This window comes from Cynocephalus volans, chromosome 2, assembly GCF_027409185.1.
Source record: "Cynocephalus volans isolate mCynVol1 chromosome 2, mCynVol1.pri, whole genome shotgun sequence".
NCBI lineage: Eukaryota > Metazoa > Chordata > Mammalia > Dermoptera > Cynocephalidae > Cynocephalus > Cynocephalus volans.
In genome coordinates this window covers 200,167,545-200,195,204 of record NC_084461.1, presented here as the reverse complement: position 1 = coordinate 200,195,204, position 27,660 = coordinate 200,167,545, and the positions used below count along the sequence as shown (strand labels likewise).

At 46.2% G+C, this 27,660-nt stretch overlaps 1 protein-coding gene across 6 annotated transcripts in view; it reads right to left on the bottom strand.

Annotated features, from left to right (window-relative positions):
• Positions 1–27,660, bottom strand: part of MYO18B (myosin XVIIIB) — a 280,263-nt gene that overhangs the window by 74,057 nt on the left and 178,546 nt on the right. For all 6 annotated transcript variants that reach the window (XM_063086857.1, XM_063086860.1, XM_063086861.1 and 3 more), the window contains exons 34-38: positions 26,662–26,814; positions 6,496–6,609; positions 4,894–5,010; positions 2,273–2,356; positions 1,087–1,224 (exon numbers count right to left, since the gene is read on the bottom strand). In XM_063086857.1, the coding sequence (XP_062942927.1) occupies positions 1,087–1,224; positions 2,273–2,356; positions 4,894–5,010; positions 6,496–6,609; positions 26,662–26,814 (606 nt within the window). The remainder of the gene's footprint in view (positions 1–1,086; positions 1,225–2,272; positions 2,357–4,893; positions 5,011–6,495; positions 6,610–26,661; positions 26,815–27,660) is intronic.

The window sequence follows — 27,660 nt, the reverse complement described above, 5'->3', positions numbered from 1 at the left end:
TCAGAGTGAGGGATGAAACCTCCCCTTGTCTACACTGTTATACTGTGGTGAAGCCAGCTGGCTGCAGAGAAATGAAACCAAGGACCAGCACGGAGTGAAGGTACGGTGTAAACCTCCTCCTACCCCTGACACTGCCTGGCTTTATCTTGAACAAATCACTTGACCTCTCTGGGGTCATCTTCTCACTCATTAGGTGAGGCCTATTCTACACGTCCCACATCACTGTCAGCCCTTAGATAGAGTGGCTTGATATAAGAGGATTTTGACAATAATGATGTCCCTCTGTAAATGTCCGATGTTATTGGCCTACAGAGCTGGAGGCAAACACCTTTGCTTCCAGCTCAAGTGCAGTGAAATGTGATTACTGGACCCCACCCCACCCCATCCAAGTCTTACCTGTCCTTCAAGGTTCAGCATTAATGCCATCTCCCCCTGTAAGCCTTTCTGATTCCCTAGCTTTGAAAAGATCTCTGTCCTCCAAACCTCACAGCCCTCTTCCCATATTATGGATATTTATGTACATATCTCACCCACATCCCTTACAAAGCCTTATGCTTCTGGAAAGCAGAATCTGTGTTATACATATATATTCCATACACCAAAAACAGAGCCTAGCACACACTGACTGCAAAATAAACGTCTGTTCAAATGAGTGCTGGGCACATGTGTAGATGAGTAGGTGTATGGAGAGGAGCAGAACTGGAACAATGAATATAAGGATGGGAAGTTAGAGCAGTTGGGGTCTGAAGAAAAAAAGATTAGAAGAAGAGAAGAAAGAATAAAGGTAGGAAGAAGAAGAAATGGAAGGGAGAGATGGATGAGTGGACCAGTGATGGTGGATGGAGATGGACAGAAATAGATGCAAGTGGATAAGTTAACAGATGGGTGGTTTGTGGGATTGTGTGATGGAAGAAAGTAAGAAAGGAAAGAGGGAGGGGGGAAGGAAAGAGGGAGGGGAGAGACTGAGTAGGAGATGGATGAGTTATGTATATCCAGATCAAGGCGTATTAGTAGATAGATGGATGGAACTCACACAAAAGCTCTAACTGCTCTAGGCTGCAATAGTGTTTACATGTCACCAAGTACCTCAAATCTCTTAATCTGCACTTTCTGGAACTCCGTCTTGTTCTCCAGGTCACAGATGATTGCCTCCTGTCTGCTCACTATGGCTCGATCCACGGTGGACTGCTCCAGGTATTCAATACGCATCTGGGACACCTGCAACTGGGGGCACATCCGAGAGGCCTATTGGCCACCTGCTGGCCCTGAGTCCCAGACACACACAGGATCCAGCCCCAGGGCCCATTCACTCCACCTCCTTCTCTGCTCAGGTGCTACATGTTGAGTGTCTGCAGAAGCAAGAACTGCTGGGTCCCAATCTGAGGACCCTCGTTGGACCCTCACATCAGATCCTGCTTCTGGGTCTCAGGTACTGGGAGGTGATGCTTCCTGTGCCCTCAGAATTCAAAACAGGACTTTTAATCAGCACTTCTCTTACCTCTTTGCCTGCTATGATAAAGGAGCAAAGCTAGTCTGTGAGCAACAAGTTTTGGCATTGAAGGAGACAGGCAAGGATGGGTTTGGGAGCCAGGCACAAAACCTAGTTTCACCGATTTCCAGTTAGATGAGTCTGGGCAAGTTAGTTCCCTTCCTTGAGCCTCAGTTTCTTCATTTTTCTTGTGAGGATTGAAGGAGATCTGGCACATAATATGCACCCAGCAAATGATCATTGCTGCTACTATTTTTGCTGTGTTTGTTGTTACTCGGTGTCTGTGGTAGTTTGCTTGACACCTGGTCACTCTGACAGTCACTCTAAGCAGGCACAGGCAACAGTCTAGAAAAGCTTCAAGAATCTCATGGATAACAGCAACCTACTAGGTAATGATGGAAAGCCAGGGATATTGAGAGGGACCATGACTTCAAAGGGAGATTTCACAAAAGACTACATTCTGACTTGAACAGTCCATCCCTTTCTCCTTGGAGCCATTTCTCAGAGTGAGAAAATCCCACACTGAATAGCTGATGAGTCTCATTGCATGAGGCATCTCTGGATATGGGACAGGCACAGGCAAGAGTACGTGTGTGTGCTGTGTGCGTGCGTGTGTGCATGTGTGCTTGTCTGCTGGGATTGTTCTCAATTCATCTGGAGGTGAGTGAGTGTTTGAATGAATGAATGAATAAGTGCACAAGTGACAGTATTCAGGAGCTGAAGTTTAAGGGCTCAGAGGGAACCTTTCCTTTCTCCCCCACTATGACAGCTTTGAGCACGTACTTGTTCTTGAAGCTTATGCTTCTCCTTTTTGGCTTCCTCCACCTGCAGCTGCAGTTCTTGGATCTGCCCGATGTCAGCAGCAGACTGGTGAGGCAAAAAAATGTCACCCCGAGACCACAGCTTTGCTGGGAAACCACCCCTGAAAATCCATTCTTCCCCCACCCATAGATGTCTGTCTCTCCCAGAGCTTCTGTGACAATAATTATTTCCCAAAAGTTACCTCTCATATCCTTCCCAACATCTTTCATCTCAATATTCACTGAGTCACTCTAATTACATAAGTTCGTGGCTTTGGTCAACTGCTCAGCACTTTGATATATACCCTTGAGAGCCCAGATAGAAATGGGCTGGCCATGGCACTAGGAGCAGATTCCAAGAGAAGAGAAATACTCTGAGTGTCAGGCAACTGGGATTCTAGACCTAGCTACTGGCTCTGGCATGCCACAGCACCTCTCTGCACCTCAATCTCCCTATCTGTAAAATGGGCTGATAGTCCTTGCTTAGACTCTCCACATAGCATTTGTTTAGAGAATAAATGAGGCCATGAAGAGTAAAAGTCCTAAAACAAAGTAGAACCAACTGTTGAGCTTGACTGTCTCTGAAGAGAGGGATTCCAGAGGTCAGAAGGCCCCCTCACTCTCTATATTCCACATATATTTAGTATTTAAATTATTTATAATGGACATATGCATATACTGCTTTTGTAATTGAACAAATACACTTTCACTTTGGACAAAAATAAGTGATTCACAAATGTAGAAGATGACATAAGCGATTTTTGTGGTGTTTGTTATAATGTTGATGATATAATTGATTATTTTTGTTATCATCATTTCTTGTTTAGCAGAAATCCCCTCAGATCTCTGTTGGATGCATTGGAAGCCTGGCAGGTGTTTTGCCCTGGATCTCCTCTGGGGCTACAATCTGAGGAAGACACTCATTGCTCCCGGAGAGACTTGTTCTCCCCAGTTATGCAGGTCAGAAATCCACTGGGGAATCCTCATCATACTCCTCAGCTCTACCCACAGCCTCTGTTTCCCCCCATGCCACCATCATGCCTCCTAACCATCTGCAGAGTCCATCCATCCACTCCTCATCTCCACTCCACCTGCCCTGTACAAGCCACTGTTGTCTCTCTTTTGAATGACTGCAGCTTTCATTTATTCAGCAGCTCTTTTCTGAGCACCTACTCCATGACAGGCACTCTTCTTAGCTCTGGATACAGTGTTGGACAAGGTAGAGAACAGCTCTGCCACTGCGGGGGTGAAGGTCTGGGGTGACATGCCGGCTGCTCTTCTCCCTAAAAAGCTTGCCTATGATTCCCAACACCCATAAGCAAAACCTAAACTCATCAGAACCTCTGAGACCCTGATCTGGCCCTCCTCTCCTGAACCCACTGAGCTCATCTTGTGCCACATTTCCCTCGCTGGCCTCCTTCCAGCCTCTTAAATACACCATCACAGGCCCTTTGCATATGCTGTTCTCTCTTCCCGGAACACTCCCCCAACCCATGCTGTCCCACTCCAATCTAATTCCTGCTCCTGGTTCAGATCTTCATCCAAGTGCCACCTCCTTGGGAAAGCCTTCCCTGACCCACAACCCAGATCAGGATTTGCAGAATCGTATTCATTTCCTTTCTGTATTCTTAGCTCAGTTGGTAAGTTTCCCCTCTGCTCTGGATGACTATGTAGTAAGGTCTGCCCAGCCCACTAAACTGTGAAGTATATGAGGGCAGGACTGGGATGTGCTTTTGTACAGTATGCTCAGGATTTCTCACAGTGCCTAACACATAGTAACTTCTCAATAAATATTAAATAAATAAATAAAGAAGGATAGATAGATAAGCAGATATAATAGAGAGGTAGATAGGTGGAAGAATGGTTGATGGAATAGGTGTATGGATGGATGGATAAAGGGGTGAATGGATAGATGGGTGGATGGATGAGTGGATGGACAAGTCGATGGATGGATGGATGACTGGATGGGTAGATAGATAAGTGGCTGGGTGGGTGGATGAGTGGATGGGTGGATGGATATAAGTGGGTGGGTAGATAAATGAGTGGGTGGGTAGATGGGTGGATGGATGAGTAGATGGGTGAGTGGATGGATGGATGGATGGATGAGTAGATGAGTGGATGGATGGATGGATGAGTAGATTGGATGGGGGGGTGGATGAGTGGATGGGTAGATAGAGAGTGGATGGGTGGGAGAATGAGTGGGTGGGTGGACAGATGGGTGGACGGACGAATGAGGGAATGGATGAGTGGATGGGTGAACAGATGGATGGATGGGTGGATGGGTGGATGGATGGATGGATGAATAGATGAGTGGATGGGTGGGTGAGTGGGCAAATAAATGGGTGGGTGGGTAGATGTGTAGATAGATGTATGAATAAATCAAGATGTTTCCTGGTGGAGACGCCCTTTAGAGATGCACATAATATTTGAAGGTGACATTCTCCTCCTTTAAAACCACATAAAATTTAAAATTTCTGTCTATCTCTGTGGTACTTATCCAAGATCCTAACACCAGGTAGTGGTCTGACTACATCACCTTCTCAACATTCCCTACCCACCTGGCCCCAAGCCCCTGAGCTTCTTCCACCAAGTCTTTTTCAATACCTGAGCAATGAGGTCCTTGTGCTTCTGCATTAGCTCATTCAGGTCATCCTGGTCCTCGTCGATGCGCTTCAGGAGGTCCGCCCTCTCAAACTGCAGCCGGTACAGCTGCTCATCCACCTGACAGAGGCAGGCCAATGGTTGGGGTGGGCAAGGAGGGTGGGGGGAGGGCAGCAGGGGCCTGATGAAGAGCAGAGGGGCGTCGCCTGTGGGTGTGTGAGGGAAGTGAACATGTACATGTGAAGGTGGCCCTGCATGCCAACACCTGCCACAGGTATGTGTGTGAGGATGTGTAGTGGCAACAGGGAACTGCATGTTCATTTATGACAGTTCAGTGTGTGTTGTACACTGGGCATGCATGTGTCTGTGGGTGTGCACACACATGCACATGTGAATGGATTTATGTCCGTGTGTGTGGATGGATTCCTGCCCAGGAATCTATGGACCCACATTTTAAATGTGCATGGTTGTTATAGGTGAGTGCAAACACCTATACTCTCCCTGAGAACAGGGACTTTGTTCTTTTCACAGGTATATTCCCAGTACTAAGCATCAAGCCTGGCATATAGCAGGGGCTCAATAAATGTGCATTGGCTAGATGGATACATTTGGATGCATATTTTACCTATGAGGGTGTTTATTTTGTATGTGTGTCTGGTGCTTTTGTATATGAATGTGTACATTAGACCTGTGTGTGCACATGTGTGTGCATATGCATGTGCATGTAAATGCTGTGGGCAAGCTCTTAATTGGTGTGAACAAAATAAGGGACAAAAGAGCCAACAGGAATCTTGAGACATGCATTTGCCTGTAAGTCTCCGACTATACCTAAATGTTAGGATTTTATAACTGAGTATAAATTTAAGCCAACCCTGTATACCAAGACAGGGGATGAAGGAACACACACTCCCAGTTTTTACCAACATAATAGATCCATAATATATGTTCATTCATCCCCATTCAATGGTGAGCACACAGTAGTTCCACAGTAAATGGCTGGGCTTCTTATTGTAGTGAGCCTAAGTGAGCCCAAGAGAGATGTCCTTGTTTCTACTCACAGGAATAGACATGGACTAGCACAACAGTAAGGACCAAATCCCCTTTTATGGTGGTGAGTGCACAGTAGGACTACAACAGATGCATAAGAACCACTTACTCTGGTGAGCACGCTATGGGCACATAATAAGCAGTTGTGTTCCTGCTTAGGGTGCTGAGCAAATGATAGGCTCACATCATATGCACCTTCACGTGGTGAGCACACATTAGGTCTACAACAGGTTTCCTTTTTTACCTTTACAGAGAGAAGCACACAGTTGACACTCATATATGCTCCTTCACATTTATAATGCTCAGCTCACAGTAGGATGCTTGCACAATCCAAGTATGTTGAGCACCCAGTAGGTCTACAATAAGTGCCCTTGTCCCTCCTATAGAGCTGAGCACCCAGTAGGCCTACAATGAATTTCTGTACCTCCAAGGTGGTACCCAGTAGATCCACAAAAAGTGCCTTGTTTTTCTTATAGTGCTGAGTGCACAGTAGGCCCACACTAACCCCTAAAGGCCAGCACTGGCTGGGACCCCACAGCTACAGGCAGGGACAGGTACCAGGCTCTTGCTCCGGGTCATGTTCTCCAGCTCGCTGTGCATGCTCTCCAGGTCCGCCGTCAGCGCTTTCTGGGTCTTCAAAGCATCCTCACACTTGGCTTCACTCTCCTCCAGCTGGACCAGACAGGAGGTTAAGCAGAAAGAGAAGAGGCCTCCTCATGAGGCTGCCTCCTTGAAAGTCCTTTCCCTCCAGCCCAGCCCAGCCCCTCTCAAGCTGCACAATAATTTACAGGCGACCCTCACGTCTTTGCCACTATTCATCTACCCACAGCTGGGGGAAGTGAATGGATTTGCATTTGAGTCAGTCAGGTTCTAGGCCCACTCAATGTAATTGCACTGCCCCATGGAATAAGGCTAGGCCACCCCTGCTTCGGTGTCGGGACCGATTCCTCAGTTCCATTCAGCAAATACCTGTACTTGCTGAAGCCCACTCAGTGCCAGGCAGGGGGCATGCAGGGAACAACCAAGCCAGCCCCTGCCCTCCCAGGGAAAAACAGGCAGGAACAGGTAATGTCAACCTCTCTGGGGAGTACAGGGAAGAGGGGGGCACTGTGGCAGTGGGAACACAGCATAGAAGTTAAGAGAGGCTTCCTGGAGGAGGTGTCTTAAAGGTCAGTGGAAACAAACACGCCAATTTGAAGTTTCTTAACCAGGATTCAGAGATAAAAGGAGGTCTGTGAACCCCCTTTTAAATGGACACAAAGTATTATGCATGTGAGCATTTTCCTAGGTTCACAGCTTCCCCTAGATTTTCAGAGGTTAAGAGCCACTGACTTAATTAAAGCTGTTTCTCACCCTTTTCTCTCTCATCCTTCCACCTGCCCATAGTGAGCCTTCTATCCTAGCAAAGTTGGGCCATCAAGATAGTACAATTACCTATGTATGTGACCCCAGAAGACAAACATGCCCTGTTGGAGAAACACATTATCTGCACACAAACCCGAAGTCTGTTCTGTGATTGGCAGCTTCCCCTCGATTTCTGAACTCTAGAATTTCCAAGCAGAAAACACCCCTAGAAATCATCTAAGGAAAACACTCAGGGCTCAAAGAGGGTCAGTGCCTTGCCCGAAGCCACAAAGCTACAAGAAACAGAAACACAACTAGTATTATTAGACGAGCACACCTTCTAAAATGCCAGGCCACTGTCCCTCCAAAACAGTTAATGACATTAGGGTTGGTGCTAACCGACAGGAGGAAAAAAAAAAAAAAAAAAAAGCAAGCAGAGCCCTGCCGAAATGGCATGCATAAATCTGATCCCTGAGGCCACTGAGGAAGCAAGGGGCCCCACTGACCTATAAAAAGAAAACAACAGAGCCAAGGTGGAGGCCATCCAAAAACAACTGGCCAAGGCAGGGGGTTCCCCGAGGGTACAATCCACGTGTAAACATTTTCATCTGCTTCCAAATTGGGGAGACAATGTCTTCTTCCAAATGTCCAGAAGCTTAGCCCAGATGTTAGAGTTACACTAATGATAACGGAAGGAGGGAAAATGGAGGCTGACATTCATGTGAAAATTTCCTGTCAAGTGCCATGATAAAGGCTTTATGTATATTTTTTCTTTTAATCTGTATGCAGGTGCACAGTGCTAATATCCCCATTTTACAGATGAGGAAATCGAGTCTGGCAGCAGGGAGGTGCCTAGTCTGAGGGGTGGAGCTCAGTTCTCCTGAGTCTGAGGCTCTACTCAACTCCCACAGCTTTTGCATGCTAACACCTGTAGTTCCAGCCCCACGACCACCCATACTACCAGGGGCCACAACCAATGAAACCCCCTTTTCGAACCCCTGAGAACAAGGTATTTCTGCAGTTGGGCTCGGTGCAGGGTTTGGGCAAAGGAGGACTTGGTGGCCCATGTCCCCCAGTGACTGGGAGGGATTGAGACACACTGAGGAAAATGATATTGAGCAAGGGGCAGTAATTGTTAGAGCATAATTGACAGAAGAAATGAGATGTCAGGCATGATCTTATCTTCTGGCAGGTGACTCCAGGGCATCCGGCGGGCTGGGAGGTGGGAAGGAGCGCTCCTTGGAAGGCAGACAGGGCAAAGCTAGCACCTCATTTGAGCAGAAGTCAGAGACCTCATGAAGGAGAAGCATGCAAGCTAAGATCTAAAGGATGCAAAGGAGACAGCCCTGTGCAGATTTAGGAGGAAGAGGGTCCTGAGGGAGGCCGTGGCACATGCAAAGGTCCTGAGGCGGGGACAGGAACAAACATGCTGCTGAGAAACAGAAAGACCAGTGTGGCCAGACAGCTGTACAGAGAGGTAGAGGAGGTGATGCTGAAGAGGTAGACAGGGTCACATTAGTGAGGCTGTGAGCCAGGCTGCAAAGCTTAGATTTTGTTTCCGTCTGTAAGGAAGCCACTGATGGTTTCTAAGGAGGTGGGTGGTGTGATCTCCCTCTGGTTGCTGTCAGGAGGATGGACTTTAGTGGAAAGCGAATGGAAATATGGCGGCCAGTGTGGATGCCACTGTGGTCCTCCAGGAAGGAGCCGGTGGAGCTGCTCCTCCCAGGGTGGAAGGGGTAGAAGTGGAGAGACATGGAAGGATCTGCATGGTGGGGCATGCAAAGGACAAAAGATCTGGGCAGGCAGGAGCAGATGGGCCATCACGGGAGATGATGTCAGATAACTAATGGTGGAGAGGGAGGCGACATGCAGGGCCTCGCTGTCAAGCTGAAGAGCTCGGCCCAGAGCCAGGAGGCAAGCGAGAGGCATTTCAAGTACTCAACGGGGCAGAGCCGTGCATGGTGACAACAGTCCCCATCTGCTGAGCACCTCCTTCTGCTGCGATTTCATCAGTATGATCCTGCCCATCCTCAGAGCCACCGGAGAAGGAGGTGCTAATTTTAGCCCCATTTTACAGATGGGGTACGGTGTCTGATCCAGAAATGCTCCGTCCTTTCCCTTCTCACTTTGGAGCAAGGAGGGAGAGGGACACCTCTTCTCAGACAGATATGAACACAGAGAGCACAGTCAATGGGGCAGCTGCTGGCATTCTGAGCTCACAGCAGATTGGAGACAGGATTATCTCTGCTGTAGTGCTTTTGGCATTAACAGCCACACCTGCTACCCTTGCCTGGGGACCATTTTCAGGGCACCGTGCTCTCTCTGCCTTGCTTCCTTAAAGCCCATAACACCTCTAAGAGAAAGGTTTCACCATTAAGACTTTGATAAATGAGGAAACCAAGGCTGACAGAGGGGAAGTGACTTGCCCACAGTCACACAGCTCTCAGTGGATAAGCCTGGCTGATATAACTCCAGGGTCCCAGATTTTAACTGCTGATGTCACCTGTCCCTTATGGAAAGCCACTCACTGGAAAGTCTGACCACACAGGTAAAAAGGATTAAAATAAAGGTACAGCTTCACCGCAGAGTGGTTTGGTGCTCTACTGGAAGCCAGGTAGGCAGTGTCACGAGCTCCTGGACTAGTTTGGGGTCTGTAGAATGACAGAACTCAGAGTTTGAATAAATGTGGTGGCATCAACATGGCAATCTCCAAGGAAACATGCATCATTCCTGGAGCCTTCTGGAGATGAACAAATAAGTCTATTCCAAGGAGAGAGGAAGAAAGCAACATTTACTGGCACTTACTAAGTCCACATTTCATCATGTGTATAGTTCAGAGCTTTAGCATGGGAGCCAGAACTGGGAGATTGGCCTCTCCCAGAAAGTCACTTAATCTTGCTATGCCTCAGTTTCCTCATCTGTAAAATGGGGATAGTTACATCAAAGGATCTATGTGGGATAAATGAGGGAAAACATTCTTAGTGTGGTGCCCAGCATTGAGCAAACATTACAAAGTACTGACAGTTGTTGTCATTGTGGCTGTGAATCCATTTATCTCCAGAATAGCCTGAGAAGTGAGGCTTTCTAACTCCATTTTTGAGATGAAGAAAATGAAGAAGAGACCAAAATAACTACACAAGATCACACAGCCAGGATGAGCAGGGAGTCAGCACTGACCATCTTAAGGAGGAATTTCAAGCTTCCTGTCAACTGGCATGGGTGGGGGGAGGTCGCTGATCCCAGAGGCACACAAATCAAGCAGGTTCAGATTTGAGATCTGGATGGGCAAGACCAGACATTTCCCAGCCCAAGACATCTACTGGGCAGGCTCTGGGCTGCTGCTGACAAGCCGTCTTAATGCCGAGCTTTAAAAGTTTCAATTTATTACACTTTAGGGAATGGGAAGAAATACGGGGCCGTGTTGGGCTGATTTTCCATTATGGATGACCTAGCATAAGAATAACTCACTGCACATTATTTCCATATTGAGGCTGTTTGAGTGATGTTTTTATGAAGCTGGGTGGCAAGTCATGTTAGGGCCAAGATCAAATCTGTCAGTGGTGCGACACTCGCCCAACACTGCTTTGAAAATGTCTTTCCCAGGAGGAGCTCCAGGAGGAGCAGTCAGAGAGCAGAGGCGAACCAAGGCAGCCAGTTGACAAGTGACTCCTCCAGAAGGGGTCTTGGCATCTGTTCTCCAGCCCTGACAACCAGCATGGCAACGAGGACCCGAGGTGACAGCCGATGCTTCACACCTTTCCATTCCACATCACCATCACATCCCCATGGACAAGGCGTCTTGTGTTCATATCAAACCTTCACAATCCAGAGGGGGAGGTTTAGGGTACGACAAAGGCCCTGTGATTTCCTTCTCTCTCCTGACCTAGTGTGGGGCTGGACATCAATAGACCCTCAACAACACAACTGATTTTAGTTTAAGTTCATCAAGTTCTTCTTTCTCTTTCAAATTTTACTTCTGGTGAGATCAGTGTAATAATGGCACAAGTATGTAGGTACAAAGCACAAAAACACCTTCAACAGCTAGAAAACTCATCTCCTTCTCACACATGTTCAGTCATTCTACCGTTGGCTAATTAAATCAGCCAGCCTTCCCTAGAACTGCTCACATTCTGAAGGCCAGGAGTCTAAAGAGGGCTTCATTTCCTCAGCGGTCCCTTGAGATAGAACCCCTCCGTCTATTTCATGGGTGTATGCCCTTTCTCGGTCCTCCCCAGACGGCAGCTGTAGATGGGAACACGCTTCCCGACCTATGCATAAATTAAGTGTTGCTAAGCTTTGGCCTGGTGATATTTGGCAAGGCCCTGACTCTTCAGTGATTGTGAGAGGATGCTGAAGTTCCTTGAAGTCTGGAGTTCACAGGAGCAAGATGAGATGAGTGCCATCTAGGATCAAAGGACGGCAGGGAGTAGAGGTTGCATTCTCTCAATATGGCCTTCTCATCTGCCACGAGGAGGATGTTCAGCCTCATCCAGCATCTCATTGTGGTTAGGACCAGACCCAGAGGTCAGGCAGAACTGGATTCCAGTCCCAGCTCCTCTATCTATGATACTGTGACCTTGAGCAGGTTATTCAGCCTCTCTGAGCTTTGGTTTTCTCCATCCACAAAATGGGGGAGATAATGGTTTGTGTTCACTGAACAGGACTGCTGAGTACAGTGGTGTCAGTTGTGCACTGCACAAGCCTAGGGGATGCTGACTGCTGAGTACAGTTGTGTCAGTTGTGCACTGCACAAACCTAGGGGATGCTGCCTTGGGTTGAATGTCCCCCCAAAACTTAGTCCCCACTGTGACAGTGTAAAAAGGGTGCGAAGTCCTGTTATGGTAATTGAAAGATGGGGCCTTGAAGAGGTGATTAGATTGTAGAACCATGCCGTAGTGAACGAATTAATAATAGTGGTCGAGGCATGGTTTTAAGGGCTTTAAAAGAAGACCACATGAGAAGTTTTCTCTCTCTACTCTGACATTTTCTGCCCTATGAGACCCTTGGGTCACTGTCACTACCACCAAGACCCTCACCAGATGTGCTCCCTGGCCTTTGGACTTCACAGCTTCCAAAATCATAAGCAAATAAATTTCATATTCTTTATAAATCACTCAGTTCTGTGTATTTTGTTATAAGCATCAGAAACAGACTAATACAAATGCCATACACATAGATTACAAGGATGAGCTTTTACTCTGTGTCAGACACTTTTCTGAATCCTTTTCATGTGTTAACTCAATTAACCTTCACAACAACACTCAGGCAGTGTCAGTAGCTATTCCTGTTATTGTAATTGAGCAAACAGGAGTGAAAAGATCAAATGACTTACCAAAGGTTACACAATTACTAAATGGCAGAGCTGGGATATGAATCCAGGCAGTCTGGCCACCAAGTTCCCACTCTGAACCATTACATTGCACTCTCTCTGACACAGCAGTGCCCATAATCCATGCTACGTAGGGAAATCTGTGATGGCACCTGCCAGCATCTACTCCCTGCCTCTTTTGATAGCAACACCCCATATTCCCTGTGAAGAATGTCCATTCCCCAAATATCCATATGCTTCTGATGGTGCTGACCTCTCCCCCTGCCCCCCACCAGCCTAGAGAAGGCCATGTGAGCCAGCCTAGCCAATCAGAGCGTCACTTCTTGTTGGCCATAGTGGTCGGTTCTGGGGTAAAAACATGGCTGACACCAGGTCTTTTGCTGGGACTAGGTAAACAAAGTTTGCTCTTTCTGAAGCAGGAAAAAAGCTTGAAATGTCTGGGCCCCTCTTCCCACCAAGAAGAAAGAGTCTGCCTAAGAATAAAAGGTGACACTGAGGTAACTGAGCCAAGAGGTGGCAAGAGACACATTCTTGATGTCATGGTTGGAACACCGAGATCCAGCCAAGCCTGAAGGCAGTCCTAGCCTCAGATATTGGGGCCAGTAACTTCCCTTTTTCTATTCAAGCCAATTTGAGTTGGGTTTCTATCACCCAGAACCCAGATACAGGTTGAGTAAGTGAGTTAAAGGAGATCATGCATACACAGTGTCAGCCACAGAGTAAACACCCAAAACCACTGGTGACAGTGTTTGTTGACGCTAGTCTGCCAAAAAGTTGAATCCAAGTGGTTCCATCCACAACCCTGTGATAGAATAACAGTCACTTACTGTCTACCTGTTCTGTGCATGGATCCCTACCCAAAGGGGGTAAGTATTCCCTCTCCCCAAATGCTCAGTGAGCGAGAAAGGAGAGAAGAAGATTTAAACACTCACTGTATTAGATATTCATTAGCACTATAGCCCACAAGAGCCTGCAAGGAAGAAATCAGCCTTCATCATTTTGCAAATGAGGAAACCGCACCTGGGGAGAAGTGACTTGCCCAAGGTCAGACTGGACTCTGAGTCAGTGCGACTCCAAACGATGCTATTACTGGGCCCCTACACAGCCCCCTCTGCACACAAGTGTTTGTTGCTGAGTACATCCCAGGCGTTCTCTCCCGAACACCCACCTCCTTTTCATTCAGTGAGAGGGCAATTGAGATTCCCATCACATAGACGTCAACTACAAACCGATGAATAGCATTGCTTTTCTATGCGAAGCCATCTGCCTGCTTTAAATACCTGGGTAAAATGTTTGCTTTGGACTTATTAAGCTACTAGATGAGTTGGCTAGACATATGGAATGAGGTGGGGAGAGGAAAAATTTTGATATTTCAGCAGAGCAGTTAGAACCTGGATTTCTAGAACTGATTGAACAGCTCAGGGAATTTAAAAATACTGCATCACAAATGCCACAGGGGGAAAGCACTCTTTTTAAGAATTGGTGTCTTCAGTGCACTAATCTCAACACATTCCAGGCCTTGATATCCCATCAGAGCACTTGGAAGAATCAACATTTGGCATTAAGGTTTTCCCTGAAGGGTATCCCCCACAGCTCAAACCATAGATGGCCTTAACATCAAACAAAATTGTTAAATACAGACATACAAAAAATGTTCGGTCAGGTCCACCGGTGGTCAGAAGTCTGAGGACAGTGGCCCCAAGGAGAAATTTCCTAAGACTGTTCGGTAGCTACCCTACATGCCTTTGATCTCAAACTATTTGGGCATGTACTAAACATTCCATAATTTTCCTTATATACTGCTAGGGGACCATCCTTTACTGATGCATCAAAACTCTTTCTAAATATTTACTTTTCCATCTTCTTCAGAGTAGTAATAATCATTATTTTTAGTAGCAGTAGAATAACAATAACTACTCACTACTGAATGTTCACCATGTTGCTACAGACTGAATTGTGTCTCCCCTAAATTCATATGTTGAAGCCCAAACCCCCAGTGTGATGGTATTTGGAGATAGGGGCCTTTGGAAGGTAATAAGGCTTAGATGAGGTCACGAAGATGGGCCTCCATGACGGGATCAGTGTCCTCAGAAGGAGAGACACCAGAGAGTTTTCTTTTTTTCTCTCCACCATGTGAAGACGCAGCAAGAAGGCAGCTGTCTGTCTGCAAGCCAGGGAGACAGCCTTCACCAGAACCCAGCCGTGCTGGCACCCTGATCTCAGAATTCCAGCCTCTAAACTGCGAGAAATAAATTTCTGTTATTGAAGCCAACCAGCCTATGGTATTTTGACATGGCAGCCTGAGCTGATTAAGATATCTGTATAAGTTAATGTCTAACATATAACATCTCTGTGAAGCAGATGTTTGCATCTCCATTTTATAGGTAAGAAAACTGAGGCTCAGAGAGATTAGCTAACATGTCAAAATCACACAGTTAATAAAGGTCCCAGAACTTGAACTGAGGTTTCTTCGAAATGCACAGCTTTTTCCTGCACCACCTGCTGAGTAAAGCAGATCTCCTTTCACTTGTCTTTAGTTTATTTCTTTGAGGGTTCAAGAGTCCTCCTCATTTTTTGTGTTATAGGATTTAAGGACTGTTCAGGTCTGCCATGATTGAACAGACTTCAAAAGCTTCCTTCCTATCCTCCTCCCTGGTGATGGTGGATTTGGAGCACACTGATTCTCCAAAGAAAGAAAGAAAAAAATAGAAAAGCAGGATAAAATATCAAAGAAAAGGGCCACCCTGCCTCCTATCTCCTTCCTGCACCCTCTTTTCGTATATTCTGGCATCCCACAGCTGCCCTAAACAGCACAGCTCCATGTCTATTCCTATCACACAGCCGGCTCCTGAGGGCCACCCGGGTGTGGCTCGACTCTGGGTTCCCACATAGTAGGGACTCAGTACACATGCACTGAGGGACCGAGACAGAGACATGGGCTCAGACACCATCAGTGACCTGCCCTGGTCAGCCGCAGCTACCTGGCTGCCGCTGGAGCATAATCATGACCTGTGCTGCTGGAGCATTCCTGATTCCCGGGAAGTGCCTATTTCCTGACACGCACCCCGGCTCCTCTGTCTCCTCCATGTACAGGAAGGAAGAGGGGCAGGACATGTAGGCAAGACCCTCTCTGCAGGGGGAAATGAACTGGAGAGGGCTGGTGACCACAGCCTTGTTCACCAAATCCCAGATGCCCAAGCTGATCCCTTTTATTAAAGCTGGAAGGAGGACACTTAGGGAGACACGAGGGAAGCCCATTCCAGTCCTGGCCGGGGAACGGTCAGAGAGCATTCTAATGAGATTTCCCTTTAATAAGGAGGTTCTTTTGCTAAAAAGAAAACACACACCCCACACACCCGCACACATGTGCATGCATACCTACGCGCGCGCACGTGCACGCACACACACACACACACACACACACACACACACACACACACACTTGAAAACTACCAATGTGGTTCAAATCTTAGAAGAAACTCATTGGGCAATGGGAGAATGAATATCGAGTCCTGGCCTGGAGATGGGATTTTCATCCTGAACCAGTTCCACTTAACCAGAATATGTAGCTAACCAGAACACCCTCTGCCTGACAACCGATGTAAAATTTGGAGTCTAAGATACCTAAGACTGATAAATTAGATTAAATCAAAATCAAAAATTTTTCTTTTTGAAAAGACAACACTAAGAAAATGTAATGCAAAATCATAAAGTGGGAGAAGCTATATGCAATAGAAATATCTAGCAAAGAGCTTTTATCCAAAATATCCTATAAATCACTAAGAAAAATACAGACAACCCAACAGAAAAATGAGCATATACCTTGAACAGGTAAAAGTAGATACTGAATGGCTGATATACTTCAAAAAGGTGATCCACCTCATTAGTCACCAGGAAAATGCAAAACCGAACCACAAATACCCCCCTCCCACAGGATGGCTAAATGCAAATGACTCACAGTGCCAAGTACTGGCCTGGATAGGAAGCCAGGGGAACTTTCGTATTCTGCTGGCAGAGTATAAATGCCTACACTTTGGAAAACCATTTGGTAGAATCAATTAAAGTCTAAGAAACATGTGTACAATGATCTGGAGAGATCACATTTCTAAATATATACCCTGTAGAAATGTACACACTTGTATACCTCCAAATAAAATAACATGTAAAAATGTACACAGAGATTCTATTCATAATAACAAAAATCTAGACTCAATCCACATGTCTATCAACAGCAACACAGATACATTATGCTATAGCCACATAAAACAGCAAGAAGAATGAAACAATTACCACACATAATAATAGCAATAAATCTCATATGCACAAATAGAGCCAAAAAAAAAAAAGCAAGGGACGAGGCCAGCACATGCAAATGCTGAGAATTTATCTAAGGAGCAACATGGGAGACAACAGAGAACAGGCCTGCTTGGAAGGCGACAGACTCTTAAACTGGAGTCTAATTTGTCACCCACTCTCCTGAATCCACTGGGTACCTTGAGGGAGGAAGGGTGAGGACTGGGGGATTGCTTTTATCTCCTCCAGGATTACTTAGTGTTTGAGACAATGGCACTAGGACAACCCTGTTTTCCTGGGACTTTCCTAGTTTTGAAATTGAAGCCTTGTGCCCCAGGAACCTCATCCTACACAAATCCAAATGGCTTTGAAAAAAAAAGAAAGACGGGATTCAAATTCCAGTTCACTTGAATGGAGGAACATTCAACGATGTCACTGGCCTGAACGCTCCAAAAATGTCAATGTCATAAAAGACCAAGAAAGAATGAAGAATGACGGCATCATGAAAACTGAATGCGAGCCGTTTGCATTCTGGGCCTTGGATTCCAAACTCCAAGAAATATTGTTATAAAGGATAAAGTGGAGCGATTGGCAGAATGTGAATATTAGCAGATAAGATCAGAAGTCTGCAAACTTTTTCTTCAAGGGCCTGATAGTAAATATTTTATGCTTGGCAGGTCAAGAGGCAAAATTGAAGACATATGTAGGTATGTATATAATCATCTTAAAGGTATCCATTTAAAAACATTAAAAAAATTCTTTACTTACATGCCATAATAAAACAAAAAATAATTTAGTAAAAAATAGGCGGTGGGCTGGATTTGGACTGTGGCCCCAAGTTTGCTAACCCTTGAATTAGAAAACAACATTTTAATCAATATTAAATTTTTTATTTTGATTAGGATAAAGGGGAATTATGCCTTTCTGTTGTTTGCAAATAATTCAGAAAATGTAATTTAGAGAGAGAATGATAAAGCAAATGTGGCAAAATGTTAAAAATTAGTGAATCTGGGTTGAAGGATTCACAGGGCCCTTTGAACTATTCTTGCAACTTCTCTGTAAGTTTTAAATTCTTTCAAAATAAAATTAAAAGAAAAAAATTCCTAGTTCCACCTAATGACTTTGGGCAATTTTCCTATATACTGGGCATCCTCTCATCAAAAATGGGCATAATACTAGCTGCCTCCTGCGGAGACTCACCGCCCATCTGGTTAGTTCCCTCTCGTTTGCTGAGCACTTGCTTTATACAGGCATACTCCTACACACTGGCCTCAAACTGAAAGGCCCCTGATCTCTCAGAATTCACTACATTCAAGTGGGTTTAGGGCTAGGTCATGATGCCAAAGGGCTTGGCACTATTCCTGACAGAATATAAACAATCAACGTTCACCATCAACATCATCGTTGTTAAGATGGTTATTATTGCCTCAGTGGGTGGGGCCTCCATGGCTAAAAGGTAACAGTTTCTTTTGGGGGGTAGATGGCACTTCCTGCCTGTAATGAAACCAGGATCTTCTAACTTCGTTCATCACAGCATTGAAAGTGTCAATATTTGAAGGATGGAGAGACTTGCAATAGCCATGTTTTTAACCAATTGCAATTTGGTCTTTACCTCCTCTGACAAGAGGTTATGTTAATATTGAATCAACTCACTCCAACACAATCTTTTTGAAAAAAGGAGTCTCTTCAAATAAACCCTGGAGTGAGGCCACCTGTCCTGTGGTTCCTGGCTGGGAAGTGTTCCCAAGGTGCCCACTCACACAAAAGACTCCCATCAGGGTCATCTTCCCAGAACTTACTAATTATTTCCAATGTCTTGTGGAAGAGTAGATGACACTCAGTGACAAATATCCCAATTAAGGGCACTGGGATGGATCCAAGGTTATCAGTCTTCTAGGCACTAATGGGGAGCATCAGGCCATTAGCTAAGCACCGCTAGGAGTTCACAGGGTGTAAGACGCACCGTGCCTAACGCACCCCCTGCCAAGTGAACACCATAGCTGAGCCAGGATCCCCAAATGGCAGGGCCTACAAGAGCACTTGGGGACTCCAGGAGGGATGTGACAGCCCAGAGACAGCAGCAGGCTGACAGGAGGTAGGTGGGTGGTACGGGGTAGTGGTTAAACTCCCAGGTGCTTGAGTCAGACTCCCTGGGTTCAAATCCCGGCTCCACCTCTTATTACCTTTGTGACTTTGGATCAATCTTTTAATATGTCTACTCATCCTTATCTCCGCCTTTAAGAAGTTGGAAAGAAAGTGAGGGAAAGAGGCAAGCAAAAGGGTAATCACAAGAGAGTGATAAGTACTAACCTAGGGGTAAACCCGGGAGACTGTCAGAAAAAAGAGGTGAAGCCCTCACCCAGCCTGTGGGTGTCAGAGATGGCTCCAAGAGAGGATGCCCAAACTCAAGTTCAGAGGATACGAAGATGTTCATCAGGCAAAGCAGGATCTCAGGGAAGAAGCAAGAGCTCAGCAGAGGGTGCAGCTTAGGCAAAGGTGAACGGGTGACAACAGGTGTGGGAGACACCAATCCATTCTCAGCTACTGAAGAAGGGTGACAGGAGAGTAGGAGCTGGACAGTCCATGCTTGCATGTCAAGTTAAGGAACCTGGACCTTATGCAGAGAGCAATGGGAAACTACTGAGGGAGGTTGAACACAAAGAGCCAAGATAATGTTTAAATTTTAAAATTCTCTCTCCAAAGACCAGGCGGCAGATAGATTGCTCGAATGAGACCAGAGGCCGGCAGACTTGAGGGAAATCTAAGTGAGTGGGATACAGGTGGCCTGTAATAAGAGCAGGGAGAGAAAGGAGGGGATGAATTTCAGAGCTATTTAGGGGGTACAATGGCCAGGACTTGGTGGCAGCTTTGTCCTCAGCAGGAAGGCGTGAATATAGCCCCCAGCATGAAATAAGGAAACAGCTACAGAGTTCAGTGAAAACTCTTCTTTATTTCCTCTGGGGAGGAGATGAAGGTGAAGGCATGAATCGAACAGGGGTGGGGGAAACAACCACTGCCTTGGAGCAGACATCGTCTTCCACTTTCTCCTTGGAACCAGGTGCCAGCATCTGCTACGCACAGATGTTATTTATGCACAGCAATTATCTCAATTATATATCTTGGTTGTTGGAATTGCTTCTGTCTCCAGATTAGTTTGTTTCCAGTGAAAATATTCCATGGGAATTAATTAGTAATTGGCTCCAAAAGAACAGGTGTCATTAGATCAACCCCACACCTTGTTTTCCATACCTATTCCACAAGGTCTTATAAAATTATGTGCCCAGAAATCAAAGTCTTCCAACAGCTGACACTGATGAGTGGAAGCAAGGGAGCCAGTGGGGAGCACTGTATTTTTAAATCATTGCCTTAGAGTTTTCAATTTAGAGAATTTGTCTTAGTCAGTTTTCTGTTGCTTATAACAGAATACCTGACACTGGGTAATTTATGAAGAAACAAAATTTATTTCTTACAGTTTTGGAAGCTTGGAAGGTCAAGGTCAAGAGATACATTTGGTGAAAGCCTAATTCCTGAAGAACTCTCTGCAAAGTTCCAAAACAGCACAGGACATCTCACGGCAGGAGGGTGAGAGCATGCTAACATTTTCACTTCCTCTTGTTATAAAGCCCCCAGTCTACTCCCTGATAACCCATTAATCCATTATCCCATTCATGAATCCATTAACGCCTCATGATCTAACTACCTCTTAAACACCCCATCTTTCAAATGCCACATTGGGGATTAAGCTTCGATGTGAGCATTGAAAGGGACAAACATTCAAACCACAGCTCTTTGCACCAACCCAATCAGCCTTCTCACTGGGATTATCATGCCTTCTTATCATGTGAGAAAATGGAGTCTACAAAATGCAGGATGACTTGCCTAGGATTATCCAGCTAGTTAAGTAGCAGAGGCAGGATTTAAGCCCGAGAAGTGTGCTTCTTTGACATTGCCTTCCAGAGTCCTCTGTGTTTTATCAAGAGGCTCTTAAGACTCAGGTGTTAACTGAAATCTATCTAAGGCTTCCAATGGAGCAAAACTGGGTGGAAAGAGCCAAATGGTTCTCTTAGGGCTGTAGACGGTGGGGCAATTGGCAGAGGGGCTGCCTGCCCATATGGAGAGAAGATGCTCTGTCTAAAGAATGCTCTGATGCTGCTGGTTCAGCCTGATATTCTGTATATCAGGGCTCCAGTGCTTTATCTGGGGACTGAAATCTTGCCATTTTTTTAAAAGCACTTTTGGCCATGCTCTCTTCTGCTCTATAACTTTCTATGGCTCCCTATCACTTTGGCATAGAGTCCAAACTCCTAAGCCAGGCTGATAAAAACATTCATGAGCTAGCTCCAGCTTCCATTACTGACAATATCCTCTCTGCCTTTACCTTCTGGGCACTTTATACTCCCTCTGCCCGTTTATGCTCTTTTGTTTCCTCCTAAAATGCCCACATTCATCTTACCTAACAGCAGTTCATTTCCATCTTTAAAGAGACAACCAAAGATACCAGCTCCTTTCTCAAAGAAAAATGAAGGGTTTCTTCTTTAGTTAAATCCAAACATTCCTCCCATAAAGAGTTCATCACCCTGCCTTACAACAGTCTGCTTCTAGGTCTGCCTCTCACCTGGACTGGGAGCCCCTCAAGGACAGGGTCCTTGTCATCTCCTCTTTATCCCTGCAGCCTGGCCCCGAATTCAGGACAGAGTGGAGATCGTATCAATATTTACAGAATAAATACAGTTTTCCAATAGCCGCATTCAAACACATTCTCTTATCTGTGCCCTTTAGAGAATGAACCTTTCTCTAGGTTATCCATCATCCATCAGAGTAAGTGAGCCATAAAGACCATAGAGTGCATTCAAGTTTCTGAAGCCCTCACTGGCCTTACTTCATTGGGCCCTACAAGCACTGGGGACATCTAGCAATGATGACACTCCATGTTAGGAAAAGGGTTTGGGGATGTCACGTCACACACTGAAGATCACAAAATTAGCAAGCGCTGGATCCAGTTCCTTGATTCAAAATTTAGTTCATCTTAAAGTAGTTGGAGGGGGGCCTCGGGCCTTGGCCACGTCCCCCCGACACACACAACCAGCCCAGTGATGACCACCGAGCTGCAGCAAGACAGGCCCCGGGTTCCTGAGCTGGGGTGGTGGGGAGTGAGGGCTTTTGCCACTCCCCCCTGACATCTGCACCCAGCCTGGCAATGCCCAAGCCACTGCTGGAAGCCTCCTGGTCTCCCCTGTGGAAATGAGGGGTGTGCCACAGGCCTCAGTCCTGCCCTTTCTCCTTCCTCCTTCTTCCATCCCATTTCCTTCCCCCTCCCCTCTCCCTCCCTCCCAATTGCTCTGCAACAATATCATGTAATTTTAAAAAATAATGATATTAAATAAAAAATTAAAATTAAAAAAAAGAAAATTGAAAAAGAATAGTTGGAACTAAGATCTGTCATACTAATATAACCTCACTTTTAGTTTCCTCATATGCAAAATGGGTGTATCACCACTGAACTTGAAAGGATGTTTTGAGGGATATATGAAGACTATATTTCCCAAATCCTGGTCCTAAGACCAGAATCAGGATCCCCTGATATGATTGTTTAAAAATGTAGATTCTGGGTCCTAATCCAACCAGGTTTAATGGAAAAAAAATTAAAAAAAAAAAAAAGAATTCTGGGGGCTGGGATCCAGAAATCTGTGATTTTTAATGGTGTAGCTCTCTGACGTGCAGCCAAGTTTGAGGACCCCCAAGACACCGAAGAAAAGACTGGTACCTAGTAGGTGCTTGGTAAGTGTTAATAGGGCCCATATGTATTAGGCAAACTAAATTCTGAGGATACAAGAATATCATCATTCACAGCTTCCAGACATGTATTGCTGCGTGCCTTTGGGTAAATTACTCAACCTCTCAGAGCCAGTCTCCACATTAGTAAAAATGGGTCAAAAATAGGAAAAAATAGGAACATCCACTTCCTAGGTTCATGGCAAGGATTATCTGAGGTGACATGCTTACTGTTTTTAACCCAACCTTATCTACAGGTCTCATCAATCCCGAATCAGCCTCAAGCTTATCCTTTCTCACCTCATCTCTATCAACACCCCCCAACCCAGATGATCATTCCCTCTGGCCTCGAAGGTTGCATTAGCTTCCTAATGGAATCCCCCTATCCTCTCCACAATCCATTCCCCACACAGAAGAGCAGTCCTCTGAAATGTTAATCATATTCTGTCTCGCTCTGCTCAGAATCTCCCACCGGCTTCTTACCACCCTTGGAATAAAATCCAAACCTTTCAGGCCTTGAAATCAAACCTGTTCTGTTCTCTGCCTGCTTCTCCTTCTCCCAGGGTAGTTTAGCTGACTGCCCACGCTAAAAGAGACCCACTGCAATTCCCTATTCCAAGACTTTACTTATTTCCTTTCTCAGCCAAATTAAGGTGTGGGATTATTCTATTTATTTGTGTTATTGTTTGCTTGTCTTCTTTTCCATCAGTTCTAAGTTCCCCGAGGATGGGTACCATGCCTGTCTTACTAACCGTTGTATTTGTCTCCAGCATATCATCTAACACATAGTAGGTACTGCATAAATGTCCAATGAATGAATAAATGAATGAATGAACGGAATTGCTCAGCGTCATACCCAGCACTTAAGAAGCAGCCAGCAGCAAGGCTGGCTCCCTCTCCCTTCCTCCTGCTGTCTGCTCTCCCTGCCTCTGTCCCCGGAGCCTTCAGGCAAAGGAAAAATACTGCACATCGGAGAGGAGATGCAGCAACTCCCAGTGTCATCACTGCTTTACTTGATTAGCTCCAACTCTGGTATCCAGGACACGTGTGCTGGGAGCCAAAGCAACTGTACCCTGACCTCTGCTCCATGCCATCCCATCCTTATAACAATTTCCATGACAACAGCAATGGAAAGCCAAGGCTGTGGATTCCCTTTGATAGGAGCCGGATGCAGAGACAGGGAAGAAGGACTTTCAGAAGAATGAGGCTCTTTGATTCAGCTCAAGGCGCCTTCATTAAATACCACTATTTCCCAAGAAAATACATTTTAACCCTGCAGAGGAGAATTCTCATGAATACTAAAAAAAAAAAAAAAAAAAAAAGGAAGAGAAAGAAAAAGAAACAAAACCACCGACCATGGTTTCTTTGCAAGAATATTCCCCTGTAGGGGAGGGGAGGCTTTAATGCTGTGGTATTAGAAACATTCTGATGGAAGGTGAGCAGGCACGTGACCTGTTATCAAGGGGATTTCATGAACTGAAGGTACCTGGCCCCTGGCTGAGAGCTCAGACTCCTGAGCCTACCAGATGCAAGCCAAGAGGCTCAGGGTCTCCCACCCACCTGGTTGGCCAAACAGGCAGGAAGATGCAATGTGAGGGAAAAGAGCCACCAGCTTCTGTGTTTAGAATCACAAGCTCTGGATTTGAATCCTAGCTCTGCCACTTATCTGCTGTGCTATCTTGGGCACACTGCTTGACACCTCTGGACAAAATTTCCCCATCTGCAAAATGGGCACAATATCACCTCTCCTCACCTAGGGGTATCAGAAGGATTAAGTGAGAGGGTGATGCTGGTTTTCCAACATAACCATGAAGAGAATAGAATGACCAACCAACCTGGTTTGCCTGGAACTCAGGACTTGCCCAGGACCCAGGACTTTCAGTGCTAAAACCAGGAAAGTCTTGGACAAGTCAGGATGGTAGATCACCTTAGAAGAGAATGACTTGATAAAGGAAATGGCAGAGTACCACAGAAATTTCTAGATGGAAGGGCCCTTAAATGTCTTCTGGTTTCACAGCACTCCACTTCTGTGGTGTTCTTTCCAAAAGCCCATCAACTTGGTCTAATGATGAGACAAACAGACAAACCCAGATCGAGGGACATTCTATGGGATACCTGGCCAGTACTCCTTAAAACTGTCAAGGTCATAAAAAACAAGGTGAGACTGAGAAACTGTCCCAGACCAGAGGAGACTGGGCACGCATGCCAACAAAATGCAGTGTGATGTCCTGGGTTGGATCCTGCAACAGGAAAAGGGCATTAATGGAACAACTGGTGAAATCTGAATCAAGTCTGAATTTAAGGTTTTTTTTTTAAAGGCCTTGTAGTTTAGCAAATAAGCTCTACCTGAAGTGTTTCATTTTATAGATGGAAACTGACAACAGAGACTGGAAGTAGTGGAAGCTCTGGGACCTCTGTTTCTAACCCCTGGTGCTATGCTCTGCTGCCTCCTGCTGTCTTCCTGGGGACCTGCTGACCGTCACGAGCTACTTCTCCAGAAGGAGGAGAGAAGAGCACTAGGTCTGGAGTCAGGATATGTGGGTTTCAGGCCTGGCTCTGTCTCTGACTGGCTGTGAGACCTTGGACTCTCTGACCCTCAGTTTTTTCATCCGTAAAACGAGTTGAACAATCCAAATTGAATTCAACAAAAAGTCCTTTACTATGTGCAAAGGACTTGGTGGGCATCATCAGAGTTGACTGAAACACAGTTCCTGCCCTCGGGAAGCTTACAGTTTTGTTGGGGAGTCAGTCTAAAAAGTACAGATTACCTATCTGAGTTTCTGGGGGTATTCTGTGAACATAAAGAAGTCCCCGGCCATGTGGCATGGCTGAGGCCTGATGACATAAGACCAGTGAAGGAGGAGGAAGGGATGGCAGCCTTCCGAGAGGGTGAGGTAAGAATGGCTGACCCAAGGGAGGTAACACCGAGTGCAAGGCATAGCACTCCCAGGGGACCTCTGACCCGAGCCTCCCCCCACCAGGGTGTTTTCGGCTCCCCATGGGGACTTGTAGCAAGTCCTGAGTCCCTGCTACATCATTCAGCTCTGAGTTCTCTCTTCCCAAGGCTCCCACCACCTTGCAGGATCAGCTCACACCTCTCAACACCAGCCGCCCTGGGCCATGTGCCTGCAGCTGGCACAGCCCATGTTTATCATGTCTCCCAATGTCCCCAGCTCCTGCCTTGGCCTCACCTCCCATCCACCCCCAGACCTGCTGCTCCAGTCCTCCTCTGAGGCAGCCAGGGGTCATGGAGACTGAAGACCGGGGTTCAAATCCTGACTCTGTCACCTTCTAGCTGTGTGGCTTTGAGTGGGTTGTCTCACCTCTTTGCCACTCAATCACCTCACTTGGAAATGGAGTTGAGGATCCTCACTTCACCCAGCTCTCCTGAGAAGGCCTTGCGACCACAAGAGAGGGCCCAGTACATGGTGGGAGCTCCAGATAGTAGCAGCCAGTGGTCAACATCATGTCTTGATCAATGTCATTAGCATTCGAATAGTGCTTATGCCATCAAATGGCCATTGTCTGCTATAATTATTGCTGCTGTTAGGAGTTGGTTTTGCATTATTAGCACTATTACTATTTTATACCCAGCCCTGGTGGTCAGCAAGCACACATGTGTGCACATGTATACACACACACACACACACACACACACACACACACACACACACACACACACACACACACACACACACTGTAGTCAGCCATTCTGGCCAGGGGCCTGATCTGCCCAAGCCCTCAAGACAGACACATTCTGCTTCAGCTCTTAAGAAGGGAACAGAACTCATCAGTCCTTCATAACCCCCTCCTTCTCCCTACCACTCCCATTAACCCTCTCAGACCTGACAATGTCCCGTACCTCTCTGCAGGTCTATGAAAGCTGGAGGTTGGCTTCATGGTCCCACCCATACCTGGGGAGAACCATTCTTCCCGGCTACAGCATCCTCCCCAGCCCAGATCATGAAGGGACCCCATGAGCCTACCTGGCTGTGCACTTTCTCCAGCTCCTCCTTGCTGACTGATGTCTTGCCATCTTCCATGCTCCCCAGGAGGAGCTGTACGTCTGACAAAAGTGCATGAGTCCTCCTGAGGTCCCTCCGAAGACGCTTCTCCACATCAAAGTCCCGATGGCCAATCTGGAAGCCAATGGAAGGTTCATGAGTTTAGATGGCAAAGCAGGGGCCAGGGTCTACATTCTCTGGAACCAGCCTCCCTGGGTTCAAATTCTGCCTCTGCCACTCACTCTGCATGACCTTGGACAAGACCCTTCTCACCAAGCCTCAGTTCCGTCACCTGCAAGATGGAACTGGCACCAACCACACAGGGTTGCTCTGAAAATTAAATATGTACATAGCAGAATGTGTGACACAGAAAATGCACCAAATATACAAGATGCTATCATTACTGTTATCATAGTGGGTACGGATCCGAAGTCATTCCACCCCATCTTTTGTGCCCAAGTCATCAATATAACCTCACCTCACCTTGTAAGAGCCTCCATGCCAGATGAGTCCCTCTGCTGCTGGGCAGGCTGTGCTGAAAGAAGTCAGGACAGCCCTGGATGGGCAGTGACTGGACAGGACATGAGGGGGCTTCTGGATGGTTACTAATGTCATTGGTCTGGGTGGTATTTGATGAGTTTATGAAAATTGACTGAGCTATACATGTGGGATATGGTGTACTTTTCTAAATGTATGTTATACTGCAGGCTGTACATGTGGGATATAGTGTGTTTCTCTGCATGTTTGTTACATCTCAGCAAATAGCAACTGTGTTCCTTCTGATGATCTAAATCAAGCTTTTCTGTCTCATGAGCCAGTCTCCTTTGCCATTTTAAGGGCAGGAAGATGAGATCATTTTCTGCAGAGGGACTTTATCCAGAGGTGACCACAATCCTTCACCTAGAATACTGAATTTGCAGAGGACAGCTATCTAGTGGCTCCTGACAAAGTCATATACTGGACTGGGCACCAGGAGGGTGA